The 21,574-nt window shown below is 46.5% G+C and overlaps 1 protein-coding gene across 3 annotated transcripts in view; it reads right to left on the bottom strand.

Annotated features, from left to right (window-relative positions):
* The window catches only part of LOC133457563 (ephrin type-B receptor 2-like), a 100,289-nt gene that overhangs the window by 13,920 nt on the left and 64,795 nt on the right, over window positions 1–21,574 (bottom strand). Inside the window, exons 8-12 of one of the 3 annotated variants that reach the window (XM_061736939.1) lie at window positions 19,963–20,125; window positions 19,579–19,687; window positions 17,979–18,046; window positions 16,857–16,982; window positions 744–991 (exon numbers count right to left, since the gene is read on the bottom strand). In XM_061736939.1, the coding sequence (XP_061592923.1) occupies window positions 744–991; window positions 16,857–16,982; window positions 17,979–18,046; window positions 19,579–19,687; window positions 19,963–20,125 (714 nt within the window). The remainder of the gene's footprint in view (window positions 1–743; window positions 992–16,856; window positions 16,983–17,978; window positions 18,047–19,578; window positions 19,688–19,962; window positions 20,126–21,574) is intronic. The other 2 variants (XM_061736940.1, XM_061736941.1) reach the window with 2 other exon arrangements.

The following is a 21,574-nucleotide window of genomic DNA, read 5'->3' as shown; positions in this document are numbered from 1 at the left end:
GCGAAATTTCGACTTTATTCTTGACATTTTACTTCAACATTAATCTTGACATTTCGACTTTTTTCTTTAGGTGAACAATAAACTCTTCCGTAATTCTCAGCTCATGTTGTCACCAGTGATTGATTAGAAAGAAGTTTAACACCAGAGCTAGACGGAAGGATTTCAGGAACGAGTAAACCTCCTCCTTTATGAATGAATGAGTGAATGTTTACCCTGAGGAATGTTATGAATGAATGAATGAATGAATGAATGAATGGATGAATGAATGAATGAATGAATGAATGAATGAATGAATGAATGAATGAGTGAATGTTTACCCTGAGGAATGTTATGAATGAATGAATGTTTACCCGGAGGAAGGAGTCCAGGGACCCGTTCTCCATGAACTCCGTGACGATCATGACGGGGTTTATGAATGAATGAATGAATGGATGAATGAATGAATGAATGAATGAATGAATGAATGAATGAATGAATGAATGAATGAATGAGTGAATGTTTACCCTGAGGAATGTTATGAATGAATGAATGTTTACCCGGAGGAAGGAGTCCAGGGATCCGTTCTCCATGAACTCCGTGACGATCATGACAGGGTTTATGAATGAATGAATGAATGAATGAATGAATGTTTACCCTGAGGAATGTTATGAATGAATGTTATGAATGAATGAATGAATGAATGAATGAATGAATGAATGAATGAATGAATGAATGAATGAATGAATGAATGAATGAATGTTTACCCTGAGGAAGGAGTCCAGGGACCCGTTCTCCATGAACTCCGTGACGATCATGACGGGGCTGCTCTTGGTCACCACGCCCTCCAGGTGGATGATGTTGGGGTGGTCGAACTGGCCCATGATGGAGGCCTCGCCCAGGAAGTCCCGGCGCTGCCGCTCCGTGTACCCGGCCTTCAGGGCCTTGATGGCCACCAGGATCTCCCTCTTCCCGGGCAGCCGGAGGTTCCCGCTGCACACCTCGCCAAACTCTCCTGGAAGAGGAAGAATAAGGTCTGTAAACGATTCTACACCTCGCCAAACTCTCCTGGAGGAGGAAAAACAGTCTGGTGAACGATTCTACACCTCGCCAAACTCTCCTGGAGGAGAAACAAAGTCTGTAAACGATTCTACACCTCGCCAAACTCTCCTGGAGGAGAAACAAAGTCTGGTGAACGATTCTACACCTCGCCAAACTCTCCTGGAGGAGAAACAAAGTCTGGTGAACGATTCTACACCTCGCCAAACTCTCCTGGAGGAAAAACAAAGTCTGTAAACGATTCTACACCTCGCCAAACTCTCCTGGAGGAGGAAAAACAGTCTGTAAACGATTCTACACCTCGCCAAACTCTCCTGGAGGAGAAACAAAGTCTGGTGAACGATTCTACACCTCGCCAAACTCTCCTGGAGGAGAAACAAAGTCTGGTGAACGATTCTACACCTCGCCAAACTCTCCTGGAGGAGAAACAAAGTCTGCTGAACGATTCTACACCTCGCCAAACTCTCCTGGAGGAGAAACAAAGTCTGGTGAACGATTCTACACCTCGCCAAACTCTCCTGGAGGAGAAACAAAGTCTGGTGAACGATTCTACACCTCGCCAAACTCTCCTGGAGGAGAAACAAAGTCTGGTGAACAATTCTACACCTCGCCAAACTCTCCTGGAGGAGAAACAAAGTCTGGTGAACGATTCTACACCTCGCCAAACTCTCCTGGAGGAAAAACAGTCTGGTGAACGATTCTACACCTCGCCAAACTCTCCTGGAGGAAAAACAAAGTCTGGTGAACGATTCTACACCTCGCCAAACTCTCCTGGAGGAGAAACAGTCTGTAAACGATTCTACACCTCGCCAAACTCTCCTGGAGGAGAAACAAAGTCTGGTGAACGATTCTACACCTCGCCAAACTCTCCTGGAGGAGAAACAAAGTCTGGTGAACGATTCTACACCTCGCCAAACTCTCCTGGAGGAAAAACAGTCTGGTGAACGATTCTACACCTCGCCAAACTCTCCTGGAGGAAAAACAAAGTCTGGTGAACGATTCTACACCTCGCCAAACTCTCCTGGAGGAGAAACAAAGTCTGGTGAACGATTCTACACCTCGCCAAACTCTCCTGGAGGAGGAACAAAGTCTGGTGAACGATTCTACACCTCGCCAAACTCTCCTGGAGGAAAAACAAAGTCTGGTGAACGATTCTACACCTCGCCAAACTCTCCTGGAGGAAAAACAGTCTGGTGAACGATTCTACACCTCGCCAAACTCTCCTGGAGGAGAAACAAAGTCTGGTGAACGATTCTACACCTCGCCAAACTCTCCTGGAGGAGGAACAAAGTCTGGTGAACGATTCTACACCTCGCCAAACTCTCCTGGAGGAAAAACAAAGTCTGGTGAACGATTCTACACCTCGCCAAACTCTCCTGGAGGAAAAACAGTCTGGTGAACGATTCTACACCTCGCCAAACTCTCCTGGAGGAGAAACAAAGTCTGTAAACGATTCTACACCTCGCCAAACTCTCCTGGAGGAAAAACAAAGTCTGGTGAACGATTCTACACCTCGCCAAACTCTCCTGGAGGAAAAACAGTCTGGTGAACGATTCTACACCTCGCCAAACTCTCCTGGAGGAGAAACAAAGTCTGTAAACGATTCTACACCTCGCCAAACTCTCCTGGAGGAGAAACAAAGTCTGTAAATGATTCTACACCTCGCCAAACTCTCCTGGAGGAGAAACAAAGTCTGTAAACGATTCTACACCTCGCCAAACTCTCCTGGAGGAGAAACAAAGTCTGGTGAACGATTCTACACCTCGCCAAACTCTCCTGGAGGAAAAACAGTCTGGTGAACGATTCTACACCTCGCCAAACTCTCATGGAGGAAAAACAAAGTCTGGTGAACGATTCTACACCTCGCCAAACTCTCCTGGAGGAGAAACAAAGTCTGTAAACGATTCTACACCTCGCCAAACTCTCCTGGAGGAGAAACAAAGTCTGGTGAACGATTCTACACCTCGCCAAACTCTCCTGGAGGAACAAAGTCTGGTGAACGATTCTACACCTCGCCAAACTCTCCTGGAGGAAAAACAGTCTGGTGAACGATTCTACACCTCGCCAAACTCTCCTGGAGGAGAAACAAAGTCTGTAAACGATTCTACACCTCGCCAAACTCTCCTGGAGAAACAAAGTCTGTAAACGATTCTACACCTCGCCAAACTCTCCTGGAGGAAAAACAAAGTCTGGTGAACGATTCTACACCTCGCCAAACTCTCCTGGAGGAGAAACAGTCTGGTGAACGATTCTACACCTCGCCAAACTCTCCTGGAGGAGAAACAGTCTGGTGAACGATTCTACACCTCGACAAACTCTCCTGGAGGAGGAACAAAGTCTGGTGAACGATTGTACACCTCGCCAAACTCTCCTGGAGGAAAAACAAAGTCTGGTGAACGATTCTACACCTCGCCAAACTCTCCTGGAGGAAAAACAAAGTCTGGTGAACGATTCTACACCTCGCCAAACTCTCCTGGAGGAGAAACAAAGTCTGGTGAACGATTCTACACCTCGCCAAACTCTCCTGGAGGAGAAAACAGTCTGGTGAACGATTCTACACCTCACCAAACTCTCCTGGAGGAAAAACAAAGTCTGGTGAACGATTCTACACCTCGCCAAACTCTCCTGGAGGAGAAACAAAGTCTGGTGAACGATTCTACACCTCGCCAAACTCTCCTGGAGGAAAAACAGTCTGGTGAACGATTCTACACCTCGCCAAACTCTCCTGGAGGAGAAACAAAGTCTGTAAACGATTCTACACCTCGCCAAACTCTCCTGGAGAAACAAAGTCTGTAAACGATTCTACACCTCGCCAAACTCTCCTGGAGAAACAAAGTCTGTAATCGATTCTACACCTCGCCAAACTCTCCTGGAGGAGAAACAAAGTCTGTAAACGATTCTACACCTCGCCAAACTCTCCTGGAGGAGAAACAAAGTCTGGTGAACGATTCTACACCTCACCAAACTCTCCTGGAGGAAAAACAAAGTCTGGTGAACGATTCTACACCTCGCCAAACTCTCCTGGAGGAGAAACAAAGTCTGGTGAACGATTCTACACCTCGCCAAACTCTCCTGGAGGAACAAAGTCTGGTGAACGATTCTACACCTCGCCAAACTCTCCTGGAGGAGAAACAAAGTCTGTAAACGATTCTACACCTCGCCAAACTCTCCTGGAGAAACAAAGTCTGTAAACGATTCTACACCTCGCCAAACTCTCCTGGAGGAGAAACAAAGTCTGGTGAACGATTCTACACCTCGCCAAACTCTCCTGGAGGAGAAACAGTCTGGTGAACGATTCTACACCTCGCCAAACTCTCCTGGAGGAGAAACAAAGTCTGGTGAACGATTCTACACCTCGCCAAACTCTCCTGGAGGAGAAACAGTCTGGTGAACGATTCTACACCTCGCCAAACTCTCCTGGAGGAGGAACAAAGTCTGGTGAACGATTCTACACCTCGCCAAACTCTCCTGGAGGAAAAACAAAGTCTGGTGAACGATTCTACACCTCGCCAAACTCTCCTGGAGGAAAAACAGTCTGGTGAACGATTCTACACCTCGCCAAACTCTCCTGGAGGAGAAACAAAGTCTGGTGAACGATTCTACACCTCGCCAAACTCTCCTGGAGGAGAAAACAGTCTGGTGAACGATTCTACACCTCGCCAAACTCTCCTGGAGGAGAAACAAAGTCTGTAAACGATTCTACACCTCGCCAAACTCTCCTGGAGGAGAAACAAAGTCTGGTGAACGATTCTACACCTCGCCAAACTCTCCTGGAGGAGAAACAAAGTCTGGTGAACGATTCTACACCTCGCCAAACTCTCCTGGAGGAAAAACAGTCTGGTGAACGATTCTACACCTCGCCAAACTCTCCTGGAGGAGAAACAAAGTCTGGTGAACAATTCTACACCTCGCCAAACTCTCCTGGAGGAGAAACAAAGTCTGTAAACGATTCTACACCTCGCCAAACTCTCCTGGAGAAACAAAGTCTGTAAACGATTCTACACCTCGCCAAACTCTCCTGGAGGAGAAACAAAGTCTGTAAACGATTCTACACCTCGCCAAACTCTCCTGGAGGAGAAACAAAGTCTGGTGAACGATTCTACACCTCGCCAAACTCTCCTGGAGGAGGAAAAACAGTCTGGTGAACGATTCTACACCTCGCCAAACTCTCCTGGAGGAGAAACAAAGTCTGGTGAACGATTCTACACCTCGCCAAACTCTCCTGGAGGAAAAACAAAGTCTGGTGAACGATTCTACACCTCGCCAAACTCTCCTGGAGGAGAAACAAAGTCTGCTGAACGATTCTACACCTCGCCAAACTCTCCTGGAGGAGAAACAAAGTCTGGTGAACGATTCTACACCTCGCCAAACTCTCCTGGAGGAGAAACAAAGTCTGGTGAACGATTCTACACCTCGCCAAACTCTCCTGGAGGAGAAACAAAGTCTGGTGAATGATTCTACACCTCGCCAAACTCTCCTGGAGGAGAAACAAAGTCTGGTGAACGATTCTACACCTCGCCAAACTCTCCTGGAGGAGAGAAACAAAGTCTGGTGAACGATTCTACACCTCGCCAAACTCTCCTGGAGGAGAAACAAAGTCTGTAAATGATTCTACACCTCGCCAAACTCTCCTGGAGAAACAAAGTCTGTAAACGATTCTACACCTCGCCAAACTCTCCTGGAGAAACAAAGTCTGTAATCGATTCTACACCTCGCCAAACTCTCCTGGAGGAGAAACAAAGTCTGTAAACGATTCTACACCTCGCCAAACTCTCCTGGAGGAGAAACAAAGTCTGGTGAACGATTCTACACCTCGCCAAACTCTCCTGGAGGAGGAAAAACAGTCTGGTGAACGATTCTACACCTCGCCAAACTCTCCTGGAGGAGAAACAGTCTGGTGAACGATTCTACACCTCGCCAAACTCTCCTGGAGGAAAAACAAAGTCTGGTGAACGATTCTACACCTCGCCAAACTCTCCTGGAGGAGAAACAAAGTCTGGTGAACGATTCTACACCTCGCCAAACTCTCCTGGAGGAAAAACAGTCTGGTGAACGATTCTACACCTCGCCAAACTCTCCTGGAGGAGAAACAAAGTCTGGTGAACGATTCTACACCTCGCCAAACTCTCCTGGAGGAGAAACAGTCTGGTGAACGATTCTACACCTCGCCAAACTCTCCTGGAGGAGAAACAGTCTGGTGAACGATTCTACACCTCGCCAAACTCTCCTGGAGGAAAAACAGTCTGTAAACGATTCTACACCTCGCCAAACTCTCCTTGAGAAACAAAGTCTGTAATCGATTCTACACCTCGCCAAACTCTCCTGGAGGAGAAACAAAGTCTGTAAACGATTCTACACCTCGCCAAACTCTCCTGGAGGAGAAACAAAGTCTGGTGAACGATTCTACACCTCGCCAAACTCTCCTGGAGGAGAAACAGTCTGGTGAACGATTCTACACCTCGCCAAACTCTCCTGGAGGAGAAACAAAGTCTGGTGAACGATTCTACACCTCGCCAAACTCTCCTGGAGGAGAAACAAAGTCTGGTGAACGATTCTACACCTCGCCAAACTCTCCTGGAGGAGAAACAAAGTCTGGTGAACGATTCTACACCTCGCCAAACTCTCCTGGAGGAGAAACAAAGTCTGTAAACGATTCTACACCTCGCCAAACTCTCCTGGAGGAGAAACAGTCTGGTGAACGATTCTACACCTCGCCAAACTCTCCTGGAGGAGAAACAAAGTCTGGTGAACGATTCTACACCTCGCCAAACTCTCCTGGAGGAGAAACAAAGTCTGGTGAACGATTCTACACCTCGCCAAACTCTCCTGGAGAAACAAAGTCTGGTGAACGATTCTACACCTCGCCAAACTCTCCTGGAGGAGAAACAAAGTCTGGTGAACGATTCTACACCTCGCCAAACTCTCCTGGAGGAGAAACAAAGTCTGGTGAACGATTCTACACCTCGCCAAACTCTCCTAGAGGAGGAAAATCTCTAATTAAACTTCTAGGTGTTATGATTGATGAAAATCTCCCTTGGAAAAATCATATTGCATCATCTCCAACATGATTGCGAAGAATATTGAAGTAATCAGACGTATACGGCATCTATTACCAAGAAAAATCTATATTAATGTATATTATACTATGATTTATCCTTATATTTCATTCTGCAATGTCATTAGGACAAGAACCTTCATGAGCAACATCAACTGTATCTTTATCTGCAAAAACGTTTTATCATCATGATTACATTTTCTAATACACTCACTAAATCAACCCCATTGTTCCAATCCCTAAATATTCTCCCTATTTTTGCTGTAAATGTTTTTCAGATTTGTCTTTTTGTCTATCAATCCATTCACAAGCTGCTTCCAACCTGTTTTCATTCTTTATTTCAATTCAATTCCCAAATTCATCACTTCAATACCAGGTCTAAAACAATCTCCATCCACCTTTTTCAGGCAACTTTTTCCTAATTTTCAATTAGATTCAGAGTTTCCTCTTTATTGGAACATCTTACCATATTAGAGAACGCTCGAGTACAAATACTTATTTTCTTATTTTCCTTAGTTGCCCATGTTTTACATGTTTCCGTAGATTTTTGTTTCTCTACAGGAGGAAACATCCACAAGCCGTTATGGGTTTTTTTGGTTCCTCCTGTATATTTTCTCATATATTGTATTTCTTTTTATTTCCTTTTTTTCTACATACTGTTCGCCTGTACTTTTTAAAACTGTTGTATATTTTTAGGTGCAAATAAACTAAAGAAAAAAAGGTGTGGTGAACGGATTCCCAGTGTGTGATGTCAAACATGAAGCGAGCTTCTGAAGCTAATGCTAACCTGCTGGATCTACTGCCCTTACTTAACTAAACTGGTGCTTTCTATTATTTTACCTAATTTCTTATCATTCTATTTCATTTTATTTGTTATTTATGTTTTAATTGTGTCTTGCTGCTTTTAATGTTGATCTCAAGTTTGAATGACCTTGTGTTGAATTGTGCTACAGATAAACTTGCCTTGTCTTTGCGTCAAGATTCTGGTCCAGTTGCTGGTTTTTAGGACAAATGTGTTTGTGGCTAGAGGTTATTCTGCTGCCCTTTGTCACCGTTTCTGTTCATAGAGATTATTCTGCCAGATCTGCCCTTTGTCACCGTTTCTGTTCATAACCTTTAATGACAGAGTTTCCACCGGGGGGTTTGTTTGTGGCCTCAGGATTATATTTCTGCTTCCTGTGGTTGGATAATCAGGCTGGGACTTTCAGCTGTAATTCTGAGCCCAATACTTTCTTTACTCTGTCAGGCCACGTCTGGTGATCACGTGGACTCTTATGAATGTTTACGAACGTTGGGTGAATATGTGTATTCGACTTTAAAGCCGGCTCAACCCCGGCCTGAAATCGGCTTTAATGTTCCTCCTAAAATGGCCGCCTTGTCAGAGACTACAAGGACTTGTGCCTTGAGGGGGGCGGCGCCTGAAGGGCGCGCGTCCAATCACTGGCCAGGCGCTCATGACGTCACACAACCCGCGGAACGCAAATCTCCGTCCCCTGCCCAGCTCTTGTCCTCTCTCCCTCAGCCCAGCGGACCGGAATCTCCACCATGAATCTCCACCATGAATCTCCACCATGAATCTCCACCCATGAATCTCCACCATGAATCTCCACCATGAATCTCCACCATGAATCTCCACCATGAATCTCCACCATGAATCTCCACCCATGAATCTCCACCATGAATCTCCACCATGAATCTCCACCATGAATCTCCACCCATGAATCTCCACCATGAATCTCCACCATGAATCTCCACCATGAATCTCCACCATGAATCTCCATGAATCTCCACCATGAATCTCCACCATGAATCTCCATCATGAATCTCCACCATGAATCTCCACTTGCTGAAACCCGGGAAAGCAGCAGGAATCGACGATGTACTGGCGGAAAAGATACAGCACCTGGGACCAAAAGCAAAGACCTGGCTCGTAGAAATGCTGAACTCATGCATGGCAAAGAAAACCATCCCACCCGTATGGAGAAAAGCCAAGACTGTCGCTATCCCTAAACCCGGAAAAGACCCATCATCGCCAAAGAGCTAGAGACCGATTTCCCTCCTCTGCATAACCTACAAGCTCTATGAGAGGCTATTACTCCAACGCCTAACACCATTCATAGACTCCAAGCTTACTAAAGATCAAGCTAGTTTCCGTCCTGGCCGCTCCTTTGCTGGGCAGCTACTGAACCTCACCCAACACATTGAGGATGGTTTTGGGCGCAAACTCATCACCGGAGCAGCTTTCATAGACCTCACCGCTGCCCACGACACCGTCCAGCACCGTGCCATGATCAGGAAACTTTTGGACATGACCGGCGACCTCGACCTCTGCCAAGTCATAAAAAGTCTCCTTAACAACAGGCGCTTCTTCGTTCAATAAACGACAAGAAGAGCAAATGGAAAGCCCAAAAGAACGGCCTACCACAAGGCAGCGTACTGGCCCCTCTCCTCTTTAACATCTACACCAATGACCAACCACTCCCCCCACAATGCCGCCGTTTCATCTATGCTGATGACCTCTGCATCACCACCCAACAAGAGAGTTTCCACAAAATCGAATCCGTCCTGGAAAATGCCCTCCAAGAGATGTCCACCTACTACAATAACATCCACCTGAAACCCAACCCATCCAAAACCCAGCTATGTAGCTTCCATCTGAAAAACCGAGACCCAGGAAAAGAACTGGGCGTCTCATGGGATGGCCACAAACTCCTGAACTATCCCCAACCTGTGTACCTTGGAGTCACACTTGACAGGACACTCTCTTTCAAAGCCCACCTTCAGAACACCAAAGCCAAGGTCAACACCCGCAATAACATCCTGCGCAAACTGGTCAACTCAAAATGGGGCGCTGATCCACCAACCATCCGCACAACAGCCCTAGCCCTGTGCTTCTCCACAGCTGAGTATGCCTGCTCAAGCTGGAGCCGTTCCCACCACACCAAACTGGTAGACACGGCCCTCAACGACACCTGCCGCATCATCACAGGCTGTATAAAGACAACGCCAGTCCCGTGCCTCATGAGCGGAGAGCACAGGAGTCTGACATTAGGCACCCCCTGTACGGACACACAGCACCCCCATCTAGACTGAAATCCAGGGCCAGTTTCCTGCAGTCCCTCCTCTCCAGTCCACCAAGGAAACGGCACGGACCAATATCTGGAGGGCTGAATGGCACCAACTCAACACCCGAGCCCAAGAATGGATGTTGAGAGGAATAACACCAACTGAACACCTCGCCAGCGGACACGACCTCCCATGGCCGACCTGGAAGACCCTTAAGAGACTGCGGGTGGAGCAGGGGAGGTGCAAAGCCCTGCTAAAGACATGGAACTACCACACAGAGGACACGTGTGGCTGTGGAGCAGTACAGACAATGTCCCACCTGCTGGAATGTGGCGACGCCCCCCAGTGCAGCCCCCAGGACCTGGCTGAACCGACTCCATCAGTTGTGTCCTGCGCTAGATACTGGCAAAAGGACTCGAAGAAGAAGAAGAATCTCTACCATGAATCTCCATCATGAATCTCCACCATGAATCTCCACCATGAATCTCCACCATGAATCTCCACCATGAATCTCCATCATGAATCTCCACCATGAATCTCCACCATGAATCTCCATCATGAATCTCCATCATGAATCTCCACCCGCCCGACTCTGTGACCCGTTTCCTCCAGACAGACGAGAGTCTGCAGATTTTCAGTAAAGAAGGTTTTTAATGTTTTTAATGTGCGGTTATGGATTTTCTTAGAAAGTGAACGTCTTACACGAGACGTCTTCGGCACATGCAACATACATTTTTAAGAAGACGTTAATGCCTTTTCCTTGCTTTTCTCATTTCTCCACGAAACTGAGCCTTAAAAATTTAAGGGAAGTCCATTTCTCAAACTTACATTATACATGTGAAAATGAGGCTTTAAAAGGCTTAATAAACAAATATTAAATGAGGTCTTGGTCCCACGAGAGACAAGACCAAAATAAAACAGAAGAAACTGCTGCAGCTGAGTCTCTGCTACTAGTGCAGCTTATTTTGTAATAAACTGCCCCATTTTGTAATACATTTTGTTATTGTATTTTGAGAAGATTATTATAAAATGCACTTGTAACTGCATTTTATAATAATCTTCTCAAAATACAATAACAAAATGCACTTGTAACCCCCTCCTTGAACCGCCACCTTACTGTGGTGGAGGGGTTTGTGTGCCCGAGTGAGCTATGTTGTCGGGGGCACTTTCGCCCCTGGTAGGGACTCCCATGGCAAACAGGTCCTGGGTGACGGGCCAGACTAAGAGCGGTTCACAAAGCCTTTCATGAAGAAAAATAAATCAAGGACCGTTACGTCGCCCGGATCGGCGTCACCGGGGCCCCGCCCTGGAGCCAGGCCTGGGGTTGGGGCTCGTAGGCGAGCGCCTGGTGGCCGGGTCTTTGCCCGTGGGACCCGGCCGGGCTCAGCCCGAAACGGCGACGTGGGCCCGCCTTCCCGTAGGCCCACCACCCGCAGGAAGGACCATGGCAGGCCGGTACATTGTGGGCTGGGTAGCAGTCGTGGCGGGGTGCCTCGACGACCCAATCCCTGGACATCAACCCTCACAGTGGGGACATGGAATGTCACCTCGCTGGGGGGGAAGGAGCCGGAGCTTGTGCGTGAGGTTGAGAGATACCGGCTAGAGATAGTCGGGCTCACCTCCACACATGGCTTGGGCTCTGGAACCCAGCTCCTTGAAGGGGGCTGGACCCTCCACTACTCTGGAGTTGCCCAGGGTGAGAGGCGGCGGGCTGGTGTGGGCTTGGTTATAGCCCCCCAGCTCAGCCGCCATGTGTTGGAGTTCACCCCGGTGAACGAGAGGGTCGCTTCCCTGCGCCTTCGGGTCGGGAAAAGGTCTCTCACTGTTGTTTGTGCCTACGGGCCGAACAGCAGTGGGGAGTACCCGGCCTTCTTGGAGTCCCTGGGAGGAGTACTTGATGGTGCTCCAACTGGGGACTCCATTGTTCTACTGGGGGACTTCAACGCTCATGTGGGCAATGACAGTGATACCTGGAGAGGCGTGATTGGGAGGAACGGCCTCCCCGATCTGAACCCGAGCGGTGTTTTGTTGTTGGACTTCTGTGCGAGTCACAGTTTGTCCATCACGAACACCATGTTCAGGCATAAGGGTGTCCATCAGTGCACGTGGCACCAGGACACCCTAGGCCGGAGGTCAATGATCGACTTTGTTGTCGTTTCATCTGACCTTTGGCCGCGTGTCTTGGACACTCGGGTGAAGAGAGGGGCTGAGCTGTCAACTGATCACCACCTGGTGGTGAGTTGGATGCGCTGGCGGAGGAGGAGGTTGGACAGACCGGGCAGACCCAAACGGATTGTGAGGGTCTGTTGGGAACGTCTGGCTGAGCCCTCTGTCAGGGACATCTTCAACTCCCACCTCCGGGAGAGCTTCTCTCAGATCCCGGGGGAGGCGGGGGACATCGAGTCCGAGTGGACCATGTTCTCTGCCTCCATTGTCAACGCGGCGGCTCGAAGCTGTGGACGCAAGGTCTCCGGTGCCTGTCGTGGCGGCAATCCTAGAACCCGGTGGTGGACACCGGAAGTACAGGATGCCGTCAGACTGAAGAAGGAGTCCTACCGGGCTATGGTGGCCGGTGGGACTCCTGACGCAGTAGATAGGTACCGGCAGGCCAAGCGGGCCGCGGCTCGGGCAGTCTTGGAGGCAAAAACTCGGGTCTGGGAGGAGTTCGGGGAGGCCATGGAGGAGGACTTTCGGTCGGCCTCGAGGAAATTCTGGAGGACCGTTCGGCGCCTCAGAAGGGGGAAGCAGTACTCTGCCGGCACCATTTATGGTGCTGGTGGGGAGCTGTTGACCTCGACTGGGGACATTGTCGGACGGTGGAAGGAATACTTTGAGGATCTCCTTAACCCGACTGACATGCCTTCCACTGAGGAAGCAGAGGGTTGGGGCTCGGAGGCGTGCTCATCCATCACCCAAGCCGAGGTCACCGAGGTGGTTCGTAAGCTCCTCGGTGGCCGGGCACCGGGGGTGGATGAGATTCGCCCTGAGTACCTCAAGTCTCTGGATGTCGTAGGGCTGTCTTGGTTGACACGCCTCTGCGACATTGCATGGAGGAAGGGGACAGTACCGCTGGGGTGGCAAACCGGGGTGGTGGTCCCTCTGTTTAAAAAGGGGGACCGGAGAGTGTGTTCCAACTACAGGGGGATCACACTTCTCAGCCTCCCGGGGAAAGTCTACGCCAGGGTACTGGAGAGGAGATTACGGCCGATAGTCGAACCTCGGATTCAGGAGGAACAATGCGGTTTTCGCCCTGGCCGTGGAACACTGGACCAGCTCTACACCCTCCGCAGGGTGCTCGAGGGTTCATGGGAATTTGCCCAACCAGTCTACATGTGTTTTGTGGATCTGGAGAAGGCATTTGACCGTGTCCCTCGTGCCATTCTGTGGGGGGTGCTGAGTGAGTATGGAGTCCGGGGCCCTCTACTAAGGGCTGTCCGGTCTCTGTATGATCGAAGCAGGAGTCTGGTTCGCATTGCCGGCAGTAAGTCAGACTTGTTCCCGGTGCATGTTGGACTCCGGCAGGGCTGCCCTTTGTCACCGGTCCTGTTCATAATTTTTATGGACAGGATTTCTAGGCGCAGCCAGGGGCCGGAGGGGATCCGGTTTGGGAACCTCAGGATCTCATCTCTGCTTTTTGCAGATGATGTTGTCCTGTTGGCTTCATCAGACCGGGACCTTCAGCATGTGCTGGGGCGGTTTGCGGCCGAGTGCGACGCGGCAGGGATGAGAATCAGCACCTCCAAGACCGAGGCCATGGTTCTCCACCGGAAAAGGGTGGCATGCCTTCTCCGGGTGGGTGGAGAAGTCCTGCCTCAGGTGGAGGAGTTCAAGTATCTCGGGATCTTGTTCACGAGTGAGGGAACAATGGAGCGTGAGATTGACAGGCAGATCGGTGCAGCGTCCGCAGTTATGTGGTCGATGTACTGGACCGTCGTGGTGAAGAGGGAGCTGACTCGAAAGGCGAAGCTCTCGATTTACCGGTCAATCTACGCCCCTACCCTCACCTATGGTCATGAACTTTGGGTAGTGACCGAAAGGACAAGATCGCGGATACAAGCGGCCGAGATGAGTTTCCTCCGCAGGGTGGCTGGACGCTCCCTTAGAGATGAGTTTCCTCCGCAGGGTGGCTGGACGCTCCCTTAGAGATGAGTTTCCTCCGCAGGGTGGCCCCTTACAGATGGGGTGAGGAGTTCGGTCACCCGGGAGGAGCTCGGAGTCGAGCCGCTGCTCCTCCACATTGAGAGGAGTCAGCTGAGGTGGCTTGGGCATCTGTACCGGATCCTCCTGGACGCCTCCCTAGGGAGGTGTTCCAGGCATGTCCCACCGGGAGGAGACCCCGGGGAAGACCCAGGACACGCTGGAGAGACTATGTCTCTCGGCTGGCCTGGGAACGCCTCGGACTCCCCCCGGAAGAGCTGGAGGAAGTGTCTGGGGTGAGGGAAGTCTGGGCATCCCTGCTGAGGCTGCTGCCCCCGCGACCCGGTAACGGATAAAGCGGGAGAAGAGATGATGATACACTTGTAACTTTTTTATTTTCTAGGAAATGTAATAAGATGGTGCATTATGTAATAATACCTATTATTGTTGTTTGTTTAACAATTAATTTATACAAGAGTGACTTTTGTTGTTTTTTATGCAATTTCCCTCAGAGCTATGTAGCCAATAAATCTATGTATAGAACTCCAAATATAACTTTAGTTTCCTATTTGAAGTTTGGAATTATATAGGCCAATAACAAACAAATAAACCATGCTTTAGAATTGTTATTACATAATGCACCGTGTTATTACATTTTCTAGAGTATAAAAACGTTGCAATTGCATTTTGTGATAATCTTCTCAAAATGTAATAACTTATTATATAATGCGGCAAAATATATTACCAAATGCGTTGGGGTAGGTTATTACAAAATGCGGCAGTTTATTACTAAATTAAATGACAAAGTTATTACATTTTGGACGTTTATTACAAAATGCGGCTCAACAGCGATGGAACAGGAGAGGAATGAAGGTTCGCGGCAGCAAGACAGTCTTTAAGATGATTGTGTTCAGGATGAAACTCTGTCTCTCACCATTCAAGACTTTTTCCCATACATTTTTATTGTTTTCATTTTTCTGTGTTATACTATTCATATGAGACATCAGCCTGTATGCAGACGATGTTTGGATGTATTTATAAGACTTTATAGGAGCGTTAGTGAGCAGCACTGACGTCAGCCTGTATGCAGACAATGTTTGAATGTATTTATAAGACTTTATAAGAGCATTAGTGAGCAGCACTGACATCAGCCTGTATGCAGACGATGTTTGGATGTATTTATAACGATGAATAAAGTGGATGTTGGTAATTCTTGTAGGAGCATCCCAAAGGAAAAGAAGAGGGGATTGGACAAATCCCTGCCTGTACTGAACTGCATAAACGTCTGTAGACTAAGAGACGGCTGCAGGGACGTATGGGAGCTGGAATGAAGGAGATCATGGACAACCCTTATGGGTTCTGAACAGTCTCATAATTCACAAATGCACACGCCAATTCACAAATTCACAGGACAAGATTCACAAATGCACAAATACACAGAACAATTCACACGTACGTGGAACAAGATACAAAAACGTATTTGTGGATCGAGTCACGTCAGGGGAGTCTCAAAAGTCAAATCCAAATCCAAATCCAACAGCTCACAGACAAAAAAAAACGTTTGTAAATCAGGTTATATTTGTGTGTAGCATCAAAAATACATTTGTGTATCTTGTCCTACGCACGTGTGAATCTTATCCTGTGCATTTGTGATTCTTGTCCTGTGCATTTGTGGATCGGCGTGTGCATTTGTGGATCGGCGTGTGCATTTGTGAATTATGAGACTGTTCTAGCCCCATAAACCCTGGGAATCCTCTTCCAAACAGAGTAACAGTGTTTTCTTCAGACGGCTACAGGAAACCCTTCCTGTCCAAACCATAAACCCCCACAACAATTCTGAAGACTGAAATCATGACTGAAATCAAGACTGAAATCATGACTGAAATCAAGACTGAAATCATGACTGAAATCATGACTGAACTCATGACTGAAATCAAGACTGAAATCATGACTGAAATCATGACTGAAATCAAGACTGAAATCATGACTGAAATCATGACTGAAATCAAGACTGAAATCATGACTGAAATCATGACTGAAATCATGACTGAACTCATGACTGAACTCATGACTGAAATCATGATTGAAATCATGACTGAACTCATGACTCTGCAACTATTGATTCCTCTTCAGGGATTAATAAAGTCTTTTTGAGTTGAAGGGAGTTATGTAAAGAGACATTGGATGGTCAACGACACGAGTCTGTCCCATTTAAAAAGCTGTCCATGTGCCGGTTTAAGTTCAGCTGGGATTAAATCTCAGCTCCGTTGAATCTCCACAGCTAATGAAACTACAGAAGCTAATAAACCTACAGAAACCCTGAATTCACCGTGATAGCCACTTGCTAACCCTAGCTGTAAAGTTTGGAGGAAGTTCCAACCCAACTGGCCAGACAGCAGTCGGGGGTCGGTGGATTTGATTGTATAAATGTGACTCTGGTGAACAGCAGCATATTGATTGATTGATTGATTGATTGATTGATTGATTGATTGATTGATTGATTGATTGATTGATTGATTCCCTGACGGACTTTCAACCGTTTCCCCTCAAACGTTGCTCTTACCTGCTCCGATCACTTGCTCTATCTTGACGCAGGACATGTCGATCTCCTTGGCGAACTCCCGGACGGCTTCGTTGGGATCTTCATAGGTGAAAGGATCGATGTAGATCTTCATCCCTGGAGACACTTCAACACAGAGAGAAAAGCAGCAACAGCCACGGGTGGAAATAACCGTTTGGAACTTCCTGCTCTAGACGCCGTCTCTGCCGCAAGTAAGTAAGGGATAACGCTCGACGAGGTGGACGTTATCATAATTATATGGACGACGAGGGGCGTTAAGTATATTCATGTTAACATCCACCTGGAAGGGCATTTTCCGCTTATACCACGGTCACTTACCAAAAACATAAATATTAAATCAGTTATTCATGCTTTAATGTGTTTTCAGAATCATTAGTTTTATAACAAACCACAGCTGAGCGACTATTTAATCTCTCCTCTGACTAATACCTGGAACAATCACTACCGTCCCATAAGAACCTGGTAGTTTTTAACATTTTCATTAATTGTGAAATTGGAGATACTGGCAGGTCCATCATCGTTGCATTTGATGGAGGAATATTTAAAGTTTGTGGGTCGATCGTCCCACTGCTTCCCGGAGCTTTGGGAGATGATAAAATGTTGCTAAAATTGTTAAATTAACCAAATACATTAAAAGAAATGACCAAATCCCTCATGTGTCCGTCCTGCGGTAGCCGGCTCTTCTTCTCTGGATCTCCGTTGCCGTGGTTACCACCTGAATCTCCGTTGCCGTGGTTACCACCTGAATCTCCGTTGCCGTGGTTACCACCTGAATCTCCGTTGCCGTGGTTACCACCTGAATCTACGTTGCCGTGGTTACCACCTGAATCTACGTTGCCGTGGTTACCACCTGAATCTACGTTGCCGTGGTTACCACCTGAATCTACGTTGCCGTGGTTACCACCAGGTAGTTGATCCAGCAATAATATTAAAGTTATCAGGCAGTTTGATCCAACTTGTTTTCTAGGTGTAGGTTATAACTTTTAACCTCCACCTGCCAGCCAATCAGAATCCAGTATTCACACAGACCGTGGTATAAGCTGGGATAAGCTTTAGAATAGAAACCGTGGTATAAGTTTAGGTTTAAATCCCTCAGATACTTACTGTGGCCGCTGGTGTAATGCTGCAGTTTATCCGTGTATTCAGACTCCGGTCGCTCCGGATTCCTCCTGCTGGAAAACACAAGGGGGTTTAGGAAAACAGGTCCAACAGGACGAGCTTAGAGACGAGAGAAGCTCGGAGGATGAGCTTAGAGACGAGAGACGCTCGGAGGACGAGCTCAGAGACGAGAGAAGCTCGGAGGACGAGCTTAGAGACGAGAGAAGCTCGGAGGACGAGCTTAGAGACGAGAGAAGCTCGGAGGACGAGCTTAGAGACGAGAGAAGCTCGGAGGACGAGCTTAGAGACCAAATAAACCTGTGTTTTTAATGATGGTGTACAGTGAGGGTTAGGGTTAGTTAGGGTAGTTAGTAGTTAGTGACAGACGATGCTCGAACAATTATTTTTAAAGAAAGCTGATTGAAAAGCTGTTTCAGAGTGACCTGTCAATCAAACATGTGGGCGTCGCCAAAGTTACGATTTGGTCTGTATCTTTTTAGTTAGTTAGTTAATCTTGATTTATCTCGTGATGTAAAGATTCAAACTTCAAACTTGTCATAGATTTATTGGCTACAGAGCTCTGAGGGAAATTACATAAAAAACAACAAAAGTCACTCTTGTATAAATTCATTGTTAAACAAACAACAATAATAGGTTTTATTAAATAATGCACCATCTCATTACATTTCCTATACAATAAAAAAGTTGCAAGTGCATTTTATAATAATTTTTTCAAAATGCAACAAAAAAATCTATTACAAAATGCGGCTCAACCGAGGAATGTGGATCTGGTTGTTCCATTTCTAGACCTGAAACGTTTCCTCCTCACCTGGGTTAGGATTAGGATTAGGGTTAGGGTTAGGGTTAGTTAGGTTAGTTAGTTGGGTTAGGGTTAGTTAGTTGGGTTAGAGTTAGTTATGGTTAGGATTAGGATTAGGATTAGGATTAGGGTTAGGGTTAGTTAGGGTTAGGGTTAGGGTTAGGGTTAGGATTAGGATTAGGGTTAGGGTTAGGATTAGGGTTAGGGTTAGGATTAGGGTTAGGATTAGGGTTAGGGTTAGGATTAGGGTTAGGGTTAGGATTAGGGTTAGGGTTAGGATTAGGGTTAGGGTTAGGATTAGGGTTAGGATTAGGGTTAGGGTTAGGATTAGGGTTAGGGTTAGGATTAGGGTTAGGGTTAGGGTTAGGGTTAGGATTAGGGTTAGGGTTAGGGTTAGGGTTAGGGTTAGTTAGTGGGTTAGGGTTAGGGTTAGGGTTAGTTAGGTTAGGGTTAGTTAGTTGGGTTAGGGTTAGTTTGTTAGTTAGGGTTATTTATGGTTAGGTTTAGGGTTAGTTGGGTTAGGGTTAGTTAGTTGGGTTAGGGTTAGGGTTAGTGTTAGTTATGGTTAGGTTAGGTTTAGGGTTAGTTAGTTGGGTTAGGGTTAGTTATGGTTAGGTTTAGGGTTAGTTAGTTAGTTAGTTAGTTAGTTAGTTAGTTAGTTAGTTAGTTAGTTAGTTAGTTAGTTAGTTAGTTAGTTAGTTAGTTAGTTAGTTAGTTAGTTAGTTGGGTTATTTATGGTTAGGTTTAGTGTTAGTTAGTAGGTTTAGGGTTAGTTAGTTGTCTCACCTGCGACAGACGATGATGATGACGGTGATGGCGATGATGAAGACGACTCCGGCGGCTGATGAACCGATGATGAGAGGAAGTTTCTCCTGGAAACTGGACTTATATTCCTCTAAGGAAGACACAATAAATACTTTATATTATATAATAATACATTTATATAATAATACATTTATATAATTACACATTTATATAATAATACATTTATATAACTCTCTGATTGTTCCATATCTGTGGGGAAGTTCTGGGAAACACCTGTAAAACATTCAGTTAATTTTAATTTAGCAAAACAGAGCCATAAGAATAATCAGTAGAAATCGATAGAGATTATTGATTATTGATTGATTAATGATACAGAGATCCAACAGATCCTTTATTCCTGCTCACCGTCCGTCATCGTCTGGAAATACATTTTCCCGCTGAAGCGTCCGAACCCGGCGACGGTCCGGGCTCGGACCTGGAACACGTAGATGGTTCCGGGTTTCAGGCCCGGGATCACGGCCGTGTTGGTCTGACTCCTGGTGAGGGACGAGTTCCACTCGGCCTGGTTCTGAAACACAGACGGAAGTAAGACCGGTTCTGAAACACAGACGGGTCAGACTGGTTCTGAAACACAGACGGGTCAGACTGGTTCTGGTTCTGAAACACAGACGGGTCAGACTGGTTCTGGTTCTGAAACACAAACACAGAAACTCTACACATCTACTCCGGATCCCCAAGCAGTTATTAATCCTTTTCTAACCGGAATATGATCAATAACCCGGAATATGATCAATAACCCGGAATATGATCAATAACCCGGAATATGATCAATAACCCGGAATATGATCAATAACCCGGAATATGATCAATGACCCGGAATATGATCAATAACCCAGAATATGATCAATAACCCGGAATATGATCAATAACCCGGAATATGATCAATGACCCGGAATATGATCAATAACCCGGAATATGATCAATAACCCAGAATATGATCAATAACCCGGAATATGATCAATAACCCAGAATATGATCAATAACCCAGAATATGATCAATAACCCGGAATATGATCAATAACCCAGAATATGATCAATAACCTGGTTACTCGTCCATGTAAACACCAATAACCCCTTTAACCAGAATCTGCTCATATTCCTGTTTTTAAAACCCTAAATGACCCCTGGGTTCCTCCTTTACTAACAGAATATTCGGTCATGTTTAGCCTAACGAGATATAACAGGAGAAAAAAATACATTTTAAAGGAGGAAGATTTTTTTTTATTATGCTCTAAGAGAAAAAAGTCGAAATTTCGTGAATAAAGTTGACATGTTGAGAAAAAAACTGAAATTTTGTTTCAAGATTAATCTCAAAATTTCAACTTTTTTCTCGACATTTCAACTTTTTTCTCAAAGTGCACAATAAAAAAAATCTTCCCCTCTCAAATATTTTTTCTCCTGCATGAACCTGATACTCTTCCGTAGGATTTCCTCATCAGAAGGATCAGGACTTTGTTTTCTGCACTTCTTATTTACTGGTTTGCATTAATGGGCGTGGCCTAATGGCTCAACAGCGCCCCCTAGAAAACTTTGTGCCTCAAGCCCCACGATACGGTTTGACGTACATGCACCAAAATCACTACACACCTGTATCATGGCACAACTTAAAGAAAAGTCTCTTGGAGCCATGGCCCAAACCCAACAGGAAGTCTGCCATTTTGGATTAATCGTGTAATTTTGGCGCAATTTCTTCCATTTTCACGTGTCGTACTTTAACGAACTCCTCCTAGCAGGATTGTCCGTTCCACATAAAACTCGCTCAGGAGACACAAAAGACGTTAACGATGAAAAGTTATCAAAATCGTGAGTTTTGGTGAAATGGCGTGGCCGTGGCACCGCGTCAAACTTCAACGCTAAAAAGGAAGTGATACTAGAAGCTGATTGGTCAATATTTGATTGTTCTGCAGGGGTCCTCGTCTGACGTACCTGCTCGTAGTACTGACGTAGTACCGGTACC

Source organism: Cololabis saira, chromosome 12 (assembly GCF_033807715.1).
Source record: "Cololabis saira isolate AMF1-May2022 chromosome 12, fColSai1.1, whole genome shotgun sequence".
Taxonomy (NCBI): Eukaryota; Metazoa; Chordata; class Actinopteri; order Beloniformes; family Belonidae; genus Cololabis; species Cololabis saira.
The sequence above is the reverse complement of the archived record's forward strand: the minus strand, read 5'-3'. Positions and strand labels throughout refer to the sequence as shown.